The sequence below is a fragment of the Schistocerca nitens genome, chromosome 2 (assembly GCF_023898315.1).
Source record: "Schistocerca nitens isolate TAMUIC-IGC-003100 chromosome 2, iqSchNite1.1, whole genome shotgun sequence".
NCBI classification, from domain to species: domain Eukaryota; kingdom Metazoa; phylum Arthropoda; class Insecta; order Orthoptera; family Acrididae; genus Schistocerca; species Schistocerca nitens.
The window spans coordinates 170,452,983-170,473,011 of record NC_064615.1 but is presented as its reverse complement, the minus strand read 5'-3'; the positions used below and the strand labels follow the sequence as shown (position 1 = coordinate 170,473,011).

Genomic DNA, 20,029 nt, shown 5'->3' with positions numbered 1-20,029 from the left:
GTTTGGTAATACCATTTTCTTGAGTCAAGAAAATAAGGAATATCACAGGACTTTATTAGACTGGAAGGTGGATAACAATTTGTAAAAGGATACTTTTTTCCGTCTTTTGACAGGCTGATGAATAAGAAAAAAGATATTCCTACACAAAATCTTCATTAATTTTTGAACATACCATATACACCAAGAACAACTCTCTCTCTCCTCATTTTTTATGGTGTGTCCTTAACAGCATCTGACCTAATTTTTAAGTTATAGTTTAAATTTACATGAGAATCATTTAATTCTATCCCATCATGATGTAATTCGATAGAAAAAAAGAAGTTAAGTTTAAAATTGTAATACATATCTAATTTTATTCCTACAGACCACCTCTCATATGGTCCTAAAAATTAGCTCCATTCTTTCTTGCAATTCTTCTAAGTTACAGCATCGGTGAATTTTAATTTTGCCTTGTAGTTTTTCCATTTTACCATCGTTGTAGCAGGCTACATCTTCTTTCATGTACGTTGACAACTCTTCACGTTCTTGTGGAGGTCTTGTGGCATACAAAACTTTACGTTGGTCACTTTAAAGAAATTAATGATCATTAAATATAGTTATTCCACAGCTTTAAACTCTGCAAAAGTCTCTTCGGTTGCTACATGCACGATGTCCAGTCCATCACATGTCGGTGCAATATAACCATCCTACTGAAGCAAACTGAAATGCGAATGGAGGTTTATAAACAGATTTTGTGTACCCTCTAATGTTGTAAAAGCCCATAAATCCATCGTTTTCAGCAAGCTACTCCAACATGTGGCCAATTTCCATTGTAATTTACAGTAAACACTGAAATTTAGCATTCCCAATTAATATCCAGTTTTTTCCACATACTGTGTATAAAATAACTTGTAAGACTTGTTTACACACTGGGAATGGATTTTTCTTTTTCCAGTAGCAGATTATTGTCTTTCTTGAAGGTAGTTATTCTCATCAAATACTTTATTTTTCTTTTGTTGACTTCGATCTTTTACTTTCAAAGTTTTTGTGCTTGTGTGCAACACATTCAATGCACTTAAAGAAGTAATTTCTTTAATAGGGAGTGGCTTAAGTCTGTTTCGTACATTAGTTCTTTTTCTTAAGATTTGTTGAATTACTTTATGTGTGGGAATCAATCCTAATTCTGCAATATCTAAATTAAGCGCTATTCTAGAGAACAACGCATTTGAGAAAAATATGTAGCTCCAGATTACTTACAACACTTTGTATGATGCTGCTACGTCTTGGTTCGAGACTGTGTTAACAACCTCCACATACTCTGCAGACAAATGATTAAAGCTACAGACACAGATAACGTAGTTATTTTCTCAGCTTTGACTTTCTGAAAAGTTTACTTGTATTCAATTTAAGTTTCGAGTATTGTTATTATCCCAATAGACAAACTGCAGAACACTGCTAAACACAAGGCAAGAAGCCATCTGTAAGCCGTCGAGTTGATTGCATAGAAGAGATTATCACAGGATACAGTGAAGTACTTCGTAAGTTTGGTGGTTTTGATACATGAGGCAGTATTCCTTACGGTTAAATACACCATTGATTCTATAGTTAGAAATCGCAGCTTCCAGTCTGGTAATACCATGTCCTCTGGCCAGGGAAGATATACATTTCTGGCTAAGGAACATAGTATTAAGCTGATGTTTCTAATTATTCGGTGTTGCTAGGTATTTATCACACTAGCAAATAGTATTGTGCAATCTGTCCACTGGATTTTAAGAAGATCACACTGCGCACATGGAAGGTGGAAATAAGTTTGACAGGTTTTTAAAACTACAGTTCGTTTACTATATTGCTATACAAGTTGCAGACTACATGAAGATCGGTTATATTGGGTCCAACACTTTCAATAATTCTATTGCCATCTTATCAAATTATAAATTGCCCTAAAATGAGATGGTATTAGGCTATTATCTACAACCATAGTGATTCACTCTATATGAACACAAAATAACACAGTCGAAAAAACTCGTGAGTAACAGATAAAAATTCTACACTGACTGACAGGATATGAAACGACAAGACTTTTCGATCCACACTGTGACACTTTGTAGCCCAACTGTTGCCTGATGGCACGGTGTGTGCTGCTGTGGCTGGGAGTTATTAATAGCCCCATATCTATGCGACTGGAATATCAGCGCCGCAGACCTTTCGTGGGATGGCTGTGGTACGCCTGCAGCCTGCTGCTGTCTTGGAAGGATTGATTTTCAGGAGCCACTGGTTACATCATGCGGCAAAAGGGTCAAGGTGATTCTGAAGAAGGCGTTGGGACCGTTGGGTAGGAGCGAGGGCGAGGAATGTGGTGTCATCGGCATATTGCAAGAGGTGTACTGGAGGGAGGGGGGGGGGGTTGGGGCATATCTGCCGTGTACAGGAGGTAGAGGAGAGCCCTGGGGCACACCTGCAGAGGGGTAGAAGGTGTGGGAATTGGCATTATGGATGGTAACGTAGGAGGGGCGGCGGGAGAGGGAGGACCTCGCTGAGCGAGAGGCAGGTGCTTAAATACATGACAGGGTACATCGCTATTACCCGCTGGGACCACGTGCTCCACCGTGGCGCCCTCACATTATACGCGGGCCAGTAGCGCGCGCAGCCGCGGCTTACGGCGCGATGGTTACAGAGACCTCTAGTGGTAATCGAGGTCCATGCCGTCTGGCGTGGATTCGAAACCCGCGGTGCTTGGTACCAGAGGTGAGGCTGGCCCTACAGAGATCTCTGGTCACCATCGGTAACATACAGCGTGGTTCAGCTTCCCAGTCCTGTTTGGGGTGGCCAGAGAAGTGGATATGTCCACATAGGAGAATTGGAGTTCAACTTAGGAAAAGCAATACGTGGATGTGTTCGTGAATTACACAAGTGGCATGACTGTTACATATATAGCCCTGTCGGATTGAATGAATAATAATTTTGGGAAAATAAGTGGTTTCTGATGTCACTGAAAGTAGGTCTGCAGACCTGCCTATACAAGGAAAATATTTTTATATTTTTCCATATCCACAGTCTCAGACTGGCATTCTTTGTTTAATGGAGAGGTTTTAACCTACAAGGAAAATAAACACCTATTGATTAGCACCTGCACCAGGGAAACGAATATTCCTTGTCGGAGGGCGGCAAAAAAAAAAAAAAAAATAGTTGCCATCTTGCTTGCCATTATGTCAGTGGATACTGGATTTCTTTGTCTTGAGTGAGGCAATGCCCTTTGTTCTAGATGTGGTACAGCGGGAGTCAACAGTGATTGTCCCCACGTTCCAGGCACAGACTGGCATGAGAAAAACAACTTTTGTCTAGCAGGCAGGATTTGACCTGCAAGGGAAAGAAACGTAATTTGTTCCAGGTAAGTGCAATCAGGGTATAATTTATAAAATCGGATAGCTGACTGGTTAACCATCTTGCATGCCAGCATGACATTTTTTTTTAAATTTTTGGTCAGTTTATGCTTAGGACAACGGCCGTACTCCCAAAGTGAGGTCTTAGGAATGAAGGGGAAAACCCCACAGAACAGTTTTGAATTTACCGACATTTTTTATGTTCCCAGTATTTTATGAAGTTCCCTCCGTTTTGTACATAGGTGTGTGATATCATAAATGACAGTGGGAGGGGAGAGCGGAAACCTGGCAACATCACCTCAATCTGGTAGCACTTTTGGATCTAATGAGCAAGCAGTAGCTCCATTTAGACATGACAAACTTACAGATACTCAGAATGTCAAATCAGACGCCTTTCAGCCGTCCAATTTCCAAACTGTTATTAAATGGGCTACCACTTTCGGCGATATATTATTTTTCCTGGTTTGCCTGTTTTAAGAAGTGGGAGGACTCGAATGTCTCCTGCCACCAGTGGAGCATATTGAGGAAGTGCGTAAATTGGCAGCGTCAGTTATCTTTAGTGTGATACATGAATGCACTTGAGTACAATTCACGAATGGTGAGAAGATGCGCACTGCACATCATGATAAAGAATTCCTTACCAATCTGAAAATTCTCGAGTTCTTTTGTGTCAAAGTAACATTCTGCACTTTCATACGATGTACCATGAGCAACGACATATGTCACGTTAAACGAAGTCTTTTTGATTTGATGTTTTATATGAGCAATATTAAGCAAGGGAAAAGACTTTAGGAGGTTAATCTCGACTGAAAAGGGAAAAAAGTTGTCTGACTATAAGTATGGGAACGAGCACTAAGTCTGCGACGAAGCAGTTATTACTGGTACATTACATTACACTACGGAATGCATTAATTGGTCATTTAATTAATACATATTTGCCAGTGTAGATGACATTCATGAAGCAGCTTTTCTCTGTGTTTTAGGTTGGGTGATTTTGGCTAATTAGAATTCACGTAGCTTGGCCAACTCACAAAATCTTGCAACCATTTATCGATGTTTCTGTGGGAATGGCTGCTTTCAGACAGACGAACGGCCTGGGTGACTGCAAAATGTTCGTACACCTTTTGTAGAACAATAGATTCTGCACGACTTTGAGACCAAACCCTATGATTTTTGGCTTGTGGGAGTTCCAGGAAAGTGTTGTGTATATTGAATCACTTGCTGGCGAGCGGATTATTAAACAAATTGTCCGGATAGCCTGTGACGCTATTCGGTTGTAGCCTAGAACATTTGAAAGAGTGAAGCAATCCTTGATGAGCGTGTGAACTCTCGCATCGCACCCCTTCGAATATCTTTTGAAATGCGTAATGTGTAATCTAATGTACCAGCAGGGCCTACTAATTGCTTCATTTAGATCCACTGTGCTTTTCCGGACATACAGAGATACGAACTTATTCGTCCGTTTTGTTGTCGGGAGTGCGGTAGCGTTCTCGCTTCCCACTCCCGGGTTCCCGGGTTCGATTCCCGGCGGGGTCAGGGATTTTCTCTGCCTCGTGATGGCTGGGTGTTGTGTGCTGTCGTTAGGTTAGTTAGGTTTAAGTAGTTCTAAGTTCTAGGGGACTGATGACCATAGATGTTAAGTCCCATAGTGCTCAGAGCCATTTGAACCATTTTTTTGTTGTTGTCGGGAATCACCATTTGGTCCCCTTACACAATATTCACCCAAGTGTAAAAGCCTCCATAAAGAAAAGGGCGAGTCTACAGAAAACGATACTGGGGAGTATGAGAAGTATTCTATGAATTGATGATCATCATCTCACTTAGTCGCATTTAAAACTCGCCATGCTGTATCGAGTCTTAAATTCCGCTATGATTGGTATTTAAATACCAGAATCATACTCTGCGCATATCCATATTCAGGTAGACCGGAAGAGCCTGAAGTTACTATGATTCTTTTTTATTTGTCTTTTTTTAAATGAATGAACAATTGAGCTGTTTTGGAAAGATCTCACTTTATTTGCATACCTTTTCGACGCTACCATGAGCCACCATCTGCACGCCCCTCTACGATAAACCTGGTAATACCTGTATATGGATAATCGGGTAGCCACCATAACACACCTTGACATATGGTACAGTCAGATAGATGTGCGCGAGGACGAATTTCTTCCTTCCAGCTTACGGTACCGACAGTAGCAATATATCCAGAAGACCTCCCGCCAGCAGTAATCATCAAGTTTCTCATAGAGGGGCCTGAAGATTGTGCATTATAGCGTCGAAATCAAAAACAAATAAACCAATACCTTGAAATACATACATACATACATAAGAAGAAAATGATGAACATTGTTCTTCATGTACGGTTATTATTTGACGCTGACGCCACCCTCCGAATAATTTTCCCTATTTGAGTTGCAAGCGTCAGTTCAAACCGAACACGATAAACGACAAGGGCTACTAAAAGGCTGTCTATGTTTGGTTCTGAAATAACGCAAAATTTCACTCAGTAGCGCATTCCGAATTCTGGGAACCACTGCACAACTTGTGGATAAATTTATGACGAGCATTCGTTCCTTTCTTTCTCCGTTAATCTCCCGTTCATACAAAATGCACCATTTTGCCATAATTTACGCGCTAGAGAGTAATCAACCTCCGGTCCAATTATTTCGAACGGTCGTAAATCAATCTGCCGCCGTGACACAGGCTTTGCAAAACATCACTGAATTGTTACAACAGGCGATGGACGCATTATTAACGAGCATTCTATTGCCTCGCTATAGCGACCCAGCGCGCGCGAGCAATTTGCGTCACACACGTTCATACGGGCGGCTCGGGAATTTAGAGCAGCGATCCAGTCGATAACCCAGCAGCTTATTATCTAGTTCCTTACAACGCACAGAACAACAAAAGGGTGACCAGTGCCGGAAGAAGAGTGGTTGGCATATGCTTGGCGCTAGAAGAAAGTGGCTAGTTGCAAGTTTCAGATATCATACACATGACAAAACTTATAACGTAGGGGCGGTCTTCAACCTATACGAAGCGTTTAATTTTTAGTTTCAAGGAGGTATAGTAGTGGAAATCACTATGAAGGCGGGGCTCCTACGAAAGTATTAGTTCAATGTCTGAAGCATAGAGCCACTTATTTTGAATTTATTACGAAAGAAGTTAGTAGATAGCAGACGGAATTACGTAGTTTCTTTCATAACATAAATAACAAAATAAGGCTTTTGATTTCGTGGATAAAATTGGTACAAAGGCACTAACTGTCCTGTTTTGTTATTGCACCGTTAGTACTTTGTCCTCCGTTCTTCCTAATTACCAACCAAATTCCCTTTGGCATTGATTTTTTTAGGCTTTGTAGTTCTTGCAGTGGAACTGTTGCCAACCACTCTAGTATGACACTTTTCAGCTCGCATATGGCCTCAAATTGCTTTCCATGCTACAAACAAGTCCTTAAAGTATTTCCCAAAGTTTTTCCATGGTGTTCAAACGCGGGTTAGATGCAGACCTGGGCTAGACATCGATATCTTTATCTTCAACCACTGTTTGGTTATAACAGAAACGTGTACAGATGCATTATCTCTTAGAAACATCAGACTTTCGTCCCCTACCTCTTCATACATTCTAATCAGTCCTGTCTCTAGCATCTCAGGACTGTCACTGTACATGTTAGAGTTCATTCTAGTGTTCAGCCAAGCAATGCGTGATTTACCTACAGCGCAGAAGGCTGCCCAAATCACAACACTTCCTCCACCAAAATTTCTGCTCGTTCTTAACTGCTGCTCTTTTGTCAGATCATGCGAGTAATATTGAAATTCATCCGGCCCGTCTAAATTAAACTTTTTCTCATCACTGAAAATCACTTTTCTCATTCTGAAGTCCAAGACATACGTTTTATAGCAATCTTGCCTGTTCATGCCTGGGTCTTAGAGCAGGTCTCTGCAGTCGATCTAGAATCTACGTTGTTTTCCGAGTGACAAAATACGTCTTACACGTCTAGCACCCATTGGAAGCTGTAAACCGGCAAAAATTTGAGTAAAATAACGGTCTGTGTTCCCAATTTGCCCAAAAGTAACCGTTTCGCTGCTTCAGTTAATTCACCAGTCAGCAGTGACTATGGTAGAGACAAAGCACATATAAAACCTAATTCTGTGTTGTAATGGGACATAAAATGTGAAATCAGAAAGTGTCCATCACGTCAGGATTAAAAGTTATGACCAGCAATTTATATAACATAGTTGAATTTAAAGTATAATTTTTAAGTTCTGTGTGTTTGAAAGGAGTTTGATAAAAGTTAATTCAGTGACCTTCTTTGTTCTTAACTTTAATGTGAACTACTTTTTAAATGTAATATGTAACATTATTGTATTTTACATTTTGTATTTAAACCCTCCAGCCACATACATTTGCTTAGTCTTCCTTCTATATTATCTGAAGTCTTTGAATTTTTCTTTCTTTTTTCAGAAACTGATCTGTCTAAGTACATTCGACAGAAAAGTGTTTTGTAGGCATTGAATATACAACATGAAGAAATCAAAACGTGGATTTACAAACCATCCCGATTAATTTTGTTATATAGGTGGTGAATTCACGAGAAGGAAAAAATACGGCCAATTTCTAACTTACTGAAGATGTCGTATCATTTATACTTCAAATGCCAACTGGGAGATCAGGATGATGATTGGGCACCTGACATAACTTGCACTAGGTGCAATTCTAAACTAATACAATGGCTGAAAAGAAACAAAGAACACTTACCATTTGGCAAACCAATGATCTGGCGAGTGCCTCAAAATCATGTTGATGATTGATACTTCTGTTTGACTAATGTAACTGGCCTTTCATCAAAGAATAACAAGAATAGTAAGTAACCTAATACGCCCTCTACAATTACACAAGTTTCCCCCTCCCCGGTGAAGACCTGCCAGTTCCAAACTCCTCCACTAGTGTGCGAAGAAGTTCTGATCATGAATCTACAAACGCCGAGGAAGCACAATACCAATCAAGTGAAGAGGAGCACTTTCAAGAACAAATACCACATTTCATTACACAAGTAGACTTGAATGACCTAGTTCGTGATTTACACTTATCCAAGGAGCATACAGAAATTTTATGTTCACGTCTTAAGGAATGGAACTTACGTCATGAAGAAACAAGAATAACTCACTTTAGGCAACGTAATCAAGATCTGATGACATATTACCGTACGGTGGGCAACGTTTGAGCTTGCAGTGATGTAGTAGGATTAATGAAACAGTTAAACATTCCATACGATGCTGCTGAGTGGCGCTTGTTTATTGACGCTTCCAAGACAAGTCTGAGGGCTGTACTATTGCATAATGGTCATACGTTTCCATCTGTACCTGTGGGGTACTCTGTGACTATGAAAGAGAATTACGTCAATTTGTCAGAGATACTTAAAGCTATAAAGTATAAAGAAGAAAGTGGGAAAATATTTGTTTAATAGCTGGTCTCGAAAGTGGTTTCACAAAGGTTTCCTATTTCCTTTGTCTTTGGGACAGCCGTGCAATAGATAAACATTATACCGTTAAACAGTGGCCATCATGAGAGGAATTGGGTCCAGGGACAGAAACGTGAAATATGTACCTTTGGTTGATTGCCAAAATGTTTTCCTTTCCCCACTTCATACTAAGCTCGGCCTTATGAAGAATTTAGCCAAGGTAATGGACGAAAATGCTAATGGTTGCATGTATCTACGTGAAGTGTTCCCTGAATTAAGTGACGCCAAAGTGAAAGAGAGGATTTTTATTGGGCCACAAACTAGGAAGTTAGTGAATGATAAGAACTTCGAAGAAAAATTAAGTCAGTTAGAACTTGCAATCTGGCGTTCTTTTAAGGATGTAGTTGAAGGTTTCCTAGGGAATACAAGAGCAGAAAACAGTGACCAATTAGTGGGAACTCTTTTAGAGAACGATAAAAATCTTGGATGCAGAATGTCACTAAAAATGCACTTCCTTCATTTTCAATTAAATTTCTTCCCTACCAATTTGGGGAGCGGTTAGTGACGAACAGGAGAAAGGTTCCATAAGGACATATCAACATCATCATTGAATGTGGCAGTTGTTCTTGTAAAAATGTACATTAGGTGCAGGATACCAGAGTAAGAAAGTTTTACGGCATTAAGTAAGTTATATATTGTCTAAATTTAGTGTAGACCATCCTAATCTCTTTTTTTAGATATAGGGATTTAAAAGTATCCATAACAGAAAATAGGAGGCTGATGGCGAAAGTCTAACTGCATTTTCAGATTTAGGAAGTCCAAGTTAGTTAGGTCTACCATGTTTTATCTCTGTACCTGGAAAAAGTTTTTTTTGTTGTTGTATGGCGTAATTTTTTACTTGTTCATATTTTCCATTCTGTCCATATCGTGTTCCCAATTTAATGAAATTATCAATCACTGTACTTGAACGGTTCAACTTCTTAGCGATTTGACGATTTTAGAATCTCTTTTCTTTATACGCATCGAGTTTTGTTTTTTCATCACATAGTAATTGTTCCCCGCGGGGCATCATCACAAACGTGGTTTTTGTACAAATGCGCAATGTCACTAACAGTGTGTGTTTCCTATCTGCAGTAAACGCGCATAACCGCACACTAACACCGCATAGAGCCGACTGTTTTATACCATCCTCTGCCTCCTGAACCGTTAATGTCTCGTTATATACTGTACTACTGACATCAAAAGCGATACCATTTCACCGCAATTGTCGGCATACTATACCTCATACTACTGGATGTACGCTATGCACAAGTATTCCAGACGACAATGTTTACTTTCCTACAGCTATTATACTGGTGTCCACTTCATGGCTGCAGTCTTGTAACACGTTGAAACTAGTGCCACATTGACATAGCGCCACTACAACAGTGTAAACGAAATGGCGCAGACCATTGCTAAATGGTAATTCGTTTTCTGTATTAGAAGGGAAACAAGGCAGTAACCTTTGTCTGTCACATGCAAGCAATTGATCTTCCATATTAAAGCCACATTTTATCCCTAAATTTCTCAAGACTTCCAAGCTTCCTGTCACTCCGCCACTGAAACATATCACTGCATCTAGTACACCAACTTTTTATGTATTTAGTCCTACTTTAGTAATCTTTCCCATATGCAGTGGTTGAAACTTTCATTTGTGTTCCGAGTGTCCCCATGAAGACATTTACTAAGCAAAACAGGGTCACTCAGGTCTCTAAAAATTGGTTTTATTTCATTCATAATAGGCTCAGAAAGAAAACGCTTATGATGGTATATTTGACCACTTTCTTTTGCCTTTTGGTAACCACACCAAGAATCTGCTCCTTTAGGGCAAAGTCCATGAACAGGGTGGTCATCTGTAGACAACTTATGAAAGTAGGTGGCCACTACAGCTTTTCTCACTGCTGTAACATCATTCAGAGGTGCAGTTCGTCTAATGGACAGTCCATAATAACTCTGAAGAAGGTCTTCTGCCTTGGTCAGACAGAGATTTTTTATCAGAGAGCAACTTTCCTTTCATTTCTCTGCGTAGCTTCCTCAATCTAGCACCCATCCTCTTCTGCACATGTCCACAACACTCCAGTTTTGCTACAAAGGTATCACCATAAACATTGAACTCATTAATTTTATTGGAAGTTTTAGAGTCCCCATCGCCTACGTACTTCGTATATCTAACGTTATAAACGAGCACCGACCTCTGAAATATTTTTAGAGCTCCATCACACTCCATACCTCCACTGTAACCATCATAATTCTTAGAACACTGACGTCCAAAAAAAAAGTCCCTCAGTGTTACCATGGCAGGTGTGGCAGTACTTAAATAAGCACTTACCATCAAAAAATTTTACATTCTCCAGAGAAGTAGCACTTACAGCACCATTCAAGGAATGATGTCCTCGACATTGCCATGTCCCATCAAGTGCAACAGCAATGTCCCTGGCTCCACGAATATTTACAGTTTCTTCTACTGCACGTTTCATAGATGCCTTAGACACAACCGCCAAGGCACCTAAAAGTATTTTTATGTACTTGCTGAACCTACTGGGAGGAGGAGGAAGGTCCATCAAACCACAAAACGTTTGAGCTGCCTTTTTTCCTTTTCATATTGCACACATTGCATACACTAACTTCAAATTCACATCATGTGAATTAAGCACAACGTTCGAAGTCATTTTCGAAGTAGATTTATTGCAGGATATAGACAGAACAACTAATTTTGACGCAAAGCCCTTCCTGCTACATTGTTTTTCAGTTACTTCCAGACAGCCTACACCATCACATTGTTTAAATTTTGCCACTTCCTTTATCAAAGAAGATAAAACGCTCATATCAACAACAACAAATCCACTACAAACAGCGTCATTGTTAACACAAAAATTTGAATCACCAGGAGGCGTGCCAAGTGGGAGTTTCTTCCCTGAACAACTGATACATAGGTTACTTTCAACAGTGTGGCTTGCTTTGTTTATGAACTGGTTACCACGGAATTTCCTTTTATTGAATTTCTTGATGCGTGGCATAGTTCATATTTATTGCACACTAAAGGATATGTACTTCCCATAAATATATGTAGCACTTGGGCAAGAAATATTCAGTAACACGTGAGAAAACTGCTTCAGTCAAACAAAGGTAAATACTACCAAAGATAATCATTTACAGACACTAGAGACCCGCACTGTTACCCACATACACAATGCATCCACCATACGTATAATCGCTGGGAACAGAAAGTTCACACTTCTTTTCGAAATAGTACTGGTTTCTGTAACTGAAATAAAGGGGGCATGGCGGCATACATGACCGTAACTTTAAAATTTTGTATACATAGGTCATTTCTCATTTGAAACCCTATAATGTATATATCGATGTAATCAGGAAAGACTACAGAATTTAATAAAGTCATAAAAATTTAGATTTTTCCACCATTTATAAGTACTCTGTATCCTTAAGGGTAATTCATTAAATGCTTTCTCAGTTGCGAATATTGACGACCATTAGCTGTATATGGAATGACGACAACGAATATTTGTAGCGGACTAGGACTTTAATCCGGATTGTCTGCTTATCGCGAGCAGTTGTCTTGCCATTAAGCTATCCGAACACGACACAAACTTCCATGTGTCTACAACCTGCACCCATATATTCATTATTTATATTCCCGTAGAGGGGCGGCCATTTAATGAAAGTCGCTTGTTCGGTGTCGGCTGATAAATACGATACTGGAGTGTCTGTGTTATTCAGAAGTAGGATGAAAATTTCCTTCCGACATGTACTTCTGAACAACACCAGCACTGCAGTATCATATTGCAGATAGCTATATTTCGTGACTGTAGGATGTACGCAATGTAACGTAATTTAGTATACTGCGCCATACACAGCGTTAGTACTTATAACTAGTTACACGTGTCGTCGATGTGGCCGTATCGCTGGGCAGTGTAGAGCGTCGAGGTGGCTCATGAGATGACGTAAGAACTAATTTGTGATGATCTTTTGGTATTGTAATTTATTTTTGTATTACTACGTGTAATGGAGTGTAAGAGTACCGCAATGGCAATGAGAGACGGAATCTGTGTCGGAATCAGAAGCAGCGCGTTAGAAAAAGTGACGCAGCTGACAGAGGATTGTGACTCAGCTTTACGGTCAGTTGACAGCTAAGGACGAGCATTTATCACTGCTTCAGGTACCACATCTGAGGATGTGGAGTCGTTCTTAGTGGACCTAAAGACAAGTTCCATTTTTTATTCAGGAGAATAATTATAATCAAAAGTGACCACGGGGAGAGAACAAGAGACAGCATAATACATTTTTCAGTTTTTGTAAAGTCACATTGGAGATATCATGACCATCGAACTTGGTCTTCTTTTCTGTCATTGATGTGACCATCATATTCAGCAGTAATTACATTCAAAGAATTAGCGTGTGCCACTTCCTCAATTTTCCTTTCACACCTGAACCTATTATGCTGTTCCAACGTAATTTCATAATTGACATTGTTGACATAAAGCTTCTAATTTTGGTATGCAGGTTCGCCGCTTCTGTTGCAGGAAGCGTACTCCTCCCCAGAAAATAATCTCTTCCCACGCTTCTAATGGTCAACTTTGAGGCACAGTTAATCTACCCATCTGCAGAATGTAGACGTTTCTTTCACAAATGTCTCTTACTTCAAGTTACTTCAGGCGAATAATATCAAAGTAAATACACTCTGTGTATCTGGACGCCTTTAAGACAGCTTAAACTCTGCAGCGGACATTTTCAGTAAGGCCACTAAAAATCTGTGGAGGAACAGCACCCGAGTCTTTCTCAAGAGTCCAAAACAGATGAGCTAGTGATGCTGAACTCTGGGGTGTGTAATGAAGTCAACATTCTAATTCATTCCAAAGATGATACACTAGATTCAGTTCGGCATACCGACCAGATTAGTCCATTTCATGAGCGTTATTGTCCACAAACGATTCACTCGCAGATGCTGTTTTATGGCAGTTGTAGTTTCCGAACTATTCCTCTGCTGTAGGCAGAACATCATGCTGTAAGATGTGTTCATATCCTTTAAAATTTAGCACAATATGGGAAAACCACTCTAAATACGAGAAACACCCACATGCCGTACCACTAGATTCTCTGTACTGCACTAACTGCATAATATATGATGGCAGATAATTTTCCCCAGGCATTTGTCAAACCTAAACCGTTACTTCGGATTGCCACTAGGGTACCCAAATCACTCGTTTCCGTTCATTCACTGTCTTGTGGAATCGCTTTTACATCAGTTCAACCGTCGTGTAGCAATGACTGAAGAAATGTGTGGCTTACGTGGAGCTGCTACAGACTGTACTCAATACGAAAGTCATTGTGCTAGCAGGATTCCTGCCAGCGGTTTGGAATTTGCGAGTGATTCCATTCGCTCATATCATGCGATTTTTTACAACCATCTTCCTCAATCTCTCTCTACCTGTCCTTGGGTCACTGAAGTGTCACATCACTCGACAGGTGTTATCTGTAAAATGAGGGCACTTTCAAGGAAAATAAGGTGAACACCGCCCTACTATAAGTAATGAATGGGCTTATGATGCATGAGTCATATTTTGCAGTGTTGATGGTATTGTTTTTATCCTGATTTTTCCTTGTTTAAAGCACAAGGTCACTCTTCCCATTTGCCCTGTTGAGCCCTAATTTCTCAAAGCTCCTTTTTACGTGGAATGGAACCAAAAAATTATCAAAAATTTTAAAAGTGCCAACCTAATGTGAGGGGCAGTCAAATTAAAACCGAAAACGTGCCACAACTGCAGAATGGAATGGTTCCTTCCAAAAGTAACCACAGCACATGTTACGACATTTACCCCAGTGGGAGACAAGATGATTAATTCCTGTTTCGTAGACCGTGGTCGGCCGCTGATTGATACACAATGACATCCACCCTTGCACTTTGCAACCACTCTTGCACTCTATCGTCCGACTACAACCAACATCGAAGGAAGTCGTCAGGTCGCCACTGAGGTGAAAATCACTAGGAGTTGGGTCCGGGATGTATGGAGGATGTTTCAGCGTCTCTCAACCAAATCGCTGAAGCGTAGCCTTGGTCCTATTGGCAGAGTGAGGGCGTGCGTTATCGTACAACATTATTGTTCCGTCCGACAGCATTTCTGGGCGTTTTGATTTCACGGCGCGTCGCAGTCTCTGCAAAGCGTCTTCATAGTGCTGCACACTGATTGTGGTTTCACGCTGGAGGAAGTCGACGAGCAGGGGAGCATCCTATTGCTCGCCAACACCCACTCCCACAGTGCCAATCGGACGAGGGCTATGCTTCATCGATATGGTTGGGAAACGCTAGGACATTCTCCGTGCAGTTCGGATCTTTCACCCTGTGATTTTCACATCCCTGGCGACACACGTGGAAGACGCTTTCACTCGGACGAGGTAGTGCAAAAGCGGGTGCAGTTGTGGGTCCATCAGCGACCGTCCGTGTTGTACGAAACAGGAGTTGGTCCTGTTGTTTCCCAGTGGGACAGATGTCTTAGAACACGTGTCGCCGCGCGGGATTAGCCGAGCGGTCTATAGGAGCTGCAGTCATGGACTGTGTGGCTGGTCCCGGCGGAGGTTCGAGTCCTCCCTTTGCCATGGGTGTGTGTGTTTGTCCTTAGGATAATTTAGGCTAAGTAGTGTGTACGCTTAGGGACTGATGACCTTAGAGTTGAGTCCCATAAGATTTCACACATATTTTTTTGAACACGTGTTGTGAATACTTCTGAATGCATTCAATCCATGATCTCGTTGTGACGGTGTTCGGTTTTCATTTGACAGTTCCTTATAAGTAAGAAAGAGACTTGAAACTTACTGGAAGATAAAAACTGTGTGGTGGACTTGATGCGTGAACTGGTGGTCCTTCGCGGGAAACTGCTTTAGCGACTGAGCTACCAAAGCACGACTCACGACCCGTCCTCACAGCTTTACTTCCACCAGTCCCTCATCTTCTAGTTTCTGAACTCCACAGAAGCTCATCTCCGAAACTTGCATGACCAATGAGGAGACTTGAATTAGTAAGACCTGTGATGCTTCCTGAATGAAATTTTCACTCTGCAGCGGAGTGTGCCCTGATACACTATGTGATCAAAAGTATCCGGACACCTGGCTGAAAATGACTTACATGTTCGTGGCACGCTCCATCGGTAACTCCGCAGTTCACTATGGTGTTGGCCCACCCTTAGCCTTGATGACAGCTTCCACTTTCGCAGGCATACGTTGAATTAGGTGCTCGAAGGTTTCTTGGGGAATGGCAGCCCATTCTTCACGGAGTGCTGCAGTGAGGAGGGGTATCAATGCCGGTCGGTGAGGCCTGGCACGAAGTTGGTTCAAATTGCTCTGAGCACTATGGGACTTAACGTCTGGGGTCATGAGTCCCCTAGAACTTAGAACTACTTAAACCTAAATAACCTAAGGACATCACACACATCCATGCCCAAGGCAGGATTCGAACCTGCGACCGTAGCGGTCGCGCGGTTCCAGACTGAAGCGCCTACAACGGCTCGGCCACACCGGCCGGCGGCACGAAGTTGGCATTCCAAGACATCCCAAAGGTGTTCTATAGGATTTAGGTCAGGACTCTGTCCATCCAGTCCATTACCGGGATGTTTTTGTCGTGTAGCAACTCCGCCACAGGCCGTACGTTATGGATAGGTGCTCGATCGTGTTGAAAGATGTAATCGCCATCCCCGAATTGCTCTTCAACAGTGGGAAGCAAGAAGGTGCTTAAAACATCAATTCAGGCCTGTGCATTGATAGTGCCACTCAAAACTGCAAAACACGACCACACCATAAAATCACCGCCTCCGAATTTTACTGTTGGCACTACACACGCTGGCACACGTTCATAGTACATTCGCCACGCCCACACACTGCCACCGTATCGTCACATTCTGTACTGTGATTCATCACTCCAAACAATTTTTTTCCATTCTTCAATCGTCAATGTTTAAGCTCCTTACACCAAGCGAGGCGTCGTTTGGCATTAACAGGCGTGACCATGAAATCTAGATGTCTGCCTGTTTCATATTATGAACCTCTTCAACTGTCGGGGGTCTCTGTCAGCCAACAGACAAGGTCGGCCAGTACGCTTTTGTGCTGTGCGTGTCCCTTCACGTTTCCACTTCACTATCATATGGGAAACAGAGGACTTAGGGATGTTTGGGAGTGTGGAAAACACTCGTACAGACGTATGACACATGTGACACCCAATCACCTGACCACGTTCGAAGTTCGGCGGAGCGTTCCATTGTGCTCTTTCGTGATGTGTAATGACTACTGAAGTCGCTGGTATGGAGTACCTGGCAGCAGGTGGCAGCACAATGCACCTGATATGAAACACATGTTTTTGGTGGTGTCCGGATACTTTTGATCACGTAGTGTATGAGCAGGAAGAAGACTAGAGCTCACAACCTTTCGCAGGCAAGTGTTCTACCGACTGAGGTACCCAAGATCGACCCGCGACCCGTTCTCAGAGCCATGGTCCCGCCAGTATCACGTCCATGGTTCGAGTCTCGGTCATGCACACAGTTTTAATGTGCCAGGAAGTTTCGTATCGACGTACACTACACTGCAGAGTGAAAATTTCATTCTGAAGAAAGAGACTTATGAAACAGCCGGGTGTGGCGGTAGTAAAGTAAATAGAGTGGGTCGGCGGTACCTGCTGAAGAGGCTATGGTAGACGCCCATGATCTGCTCGGGGTCGTTGGGGACGGAGGTGCCGTCGACGACGGGCGCGAAGGGCGAGACGAAGGGCGCCGCCTTCACCTGGACGTCCATCAGGTCCTGGAGGCTCTGGCGGCGCAGGCAGGCCAGCAGCTCGTTCTGCGTGGGGCAGTTGAGCGCGTCCGCCACCTGGATCGTCACCGGCCGCGGGTTCGCCGTCAGCGCCCAGTCGGACAGCGCGGAGCCGCTCATCAGAATGGCGCGCTGGAACAGCCCTGGCAGGGAGCGGCGCGCCGTTACGTTCTGCACAAACGCTGCGCTAGTTGCATGCAAGTGTACCGCTACAAACAATACCAGATAGCGTACATTACATTTTGTCAGAAAAGGCCAGAGGGAGCGAGCAGAACGCACGTCGAGTTCACTCGACGTCCTGTGAACTTCGGTCGGTGAAATCAGCGCCCAGAAAAAGTCGAGGAAAGGTCGGCTAATCCCTTTATCTGAATTCCGCAACTTACCCCTCTGGTAGAAGAGGCAAGGTCTCTTAGGCGGTGTTTAACTGCACAGTAACTGCTGACGAAAAGGACTGGAGTGCTCGAACCGTAATGGAAAATATTTTATTATATTGTTGTCGTTGTTGTTGTGGTCTTCAGTCCAGAGACTGATTTGATACAGCTCTCCATGCTACTCTATCCGGTGCAAGCTTCATCTCCAAGTACCTACTGCAACCTACATCCTTCTGAATCTGCTTAGTGTATTCATCTCTTGGTCTCCCTCTACGATTTTTACCATCCACGCTGCCCTCAAATACTAAATTTGTGATCCCTTGATGCCTCAGATATGTTCTAACAAGCGGTCTCTTGTAGTCAAGTTGTGCCACAAATTCCTCTTCTCCCAATTCTATTCATTGTCTCCTCATTAGTTTCGTGACCTACCCACCTGATCTTCAGCATTCTTCTGTATCACCACATTTCGCAAGCCTCTATTCTCTTTCTGTCGAAACAATTTATCACCTATTTTTCACTTCCATACATGGTTACTCTCCACACAAAGACTTTCAGAAAAGACTTCCTGAAATCTACACTGGATGTTAAAAAATTCTCTTCTTCACAATCGCTTTCCTTGACATTGCCTGTCTGCACTTTATATTCTCTCTACTTCGACCATCATCAGTTATTTTGCTCCCCAAATAGCAAAACTCATCTGCTACTTTAAGTGTCTCATTTCCTAATCTAATTCCCTCAGCGTCACCTGACTTAATTCGACTACATTCCATTATCCTCGTTTTGCTTTTGTTGATGTTCACCTTAGATCCTCCTTTGAATACATTGTCCATTCCGTTCATCTGCTATTCTACGTCCGTTTCTGTCTTTGACAGAATTACAATGTGATCGGCAAACCTCAAAGCTTTTACTTCTTCTCCATAGATTTTAATTCCTACTCCGATTTCTTCTTTTGTTTCCTTTACTGCTTGCTAAATATATAGATTGAATAACATAGGGGAAAGTCTACAACCCTGTCTCACTCCCTTCCCAATCACTGCTTCCCTTTCATGCCCCTCGACTCTTATAACTGCCATATGGTTTCTGTACAAATTGTAAACAGCCTTTCGCTCCCTGTATTTGACCCCTGCCACATTCAGAATTTGAAAGAGAGTATTCCAGTCAACATTGTCAGAAGCTTTCTCTAAGTCTACAAATGCTAGAAACGTAGGTTTGCCCTTTCTTAATCTAGCTTCTAAGATAAGTCGTAGGGTCAATATTGCCTCCCATGTTCCTAAATTTCTAAGGAATACACTTGACGCTGCATCACAGACATGAGCGCCTGCGATGGGGTACTCAATGACGAACCTGGGTGCACGAATGACAAAACGTAATTTTATCGAATGAATCCATGTTCTGTTTACAGCATCATGGTGGTCGCATCCGTGATTGGCAACATCGCGGTGAACGCACATTGGAAGCGTGTATTCGTCATCGCCATACTGGCGAATCACCCTGTATGATGGTATGGGGTGCCATTGGTTACACGTCTCGGTCTCCTCTTGTTCGCATTGACGGCACTTTGAACAGTGGACGTTACATTTCAAATGTGTTACGACCGTGACTCTACCCTTCATTCGATCCCTGAGAAACCCTACATTTCAGCAGGGTAATGCACGACCGCATGTTGCAGGTCCTGTACGGGCCTTCCTGGATACAGAAAATGTTCGACTGCTGCCTTGGCCAGCACATTCTCCAGATCTATCACCAACTGAAAACATCTGGTCAATGGTGGCCGAGCAACTGGCTCGTCACAATACGCCAGTCACTACTCTTGATGAACTGTGGTATCGTGTTGAAGCTGCATGGGCAGCTGTAGGTGTACGGGTTGACGGAGGAGATGGAGAAGATCCAAAGAAGAGCGGCGCGTGTCGTCACAGGGTTATTTGGTAAGCGTCATAGCGTTACGGAGATGTTTAGAAAACTCAAGTGGCAGACTCTGCAAGAGAGGC

At 42.3% G+C, this 20,029-nt stretch overlaps 1 protein-coding gene across 1 annotated transcript in view; it reads right to left on the bottom strand.

Annotated features, from left to right (window-relative positions):
- The window catches only part of LOC126234901 (uncharacterized), a 447,962-nt gene that overhangs the window by 184,806 nt on the left and 243,127 nt on the right, over positions 1-20,029 (bottom strand). The window contains exon 4 of the mRNA XM_049943641.1: positions 17,534-17,813. Coding sequence (XP_049799598.1) covers positions 17,534-17,813 — 280 coding nt within the window. The remainder of the gene's footprint in view (positions 1-17,533; positions 17,814-20,029) is intronic.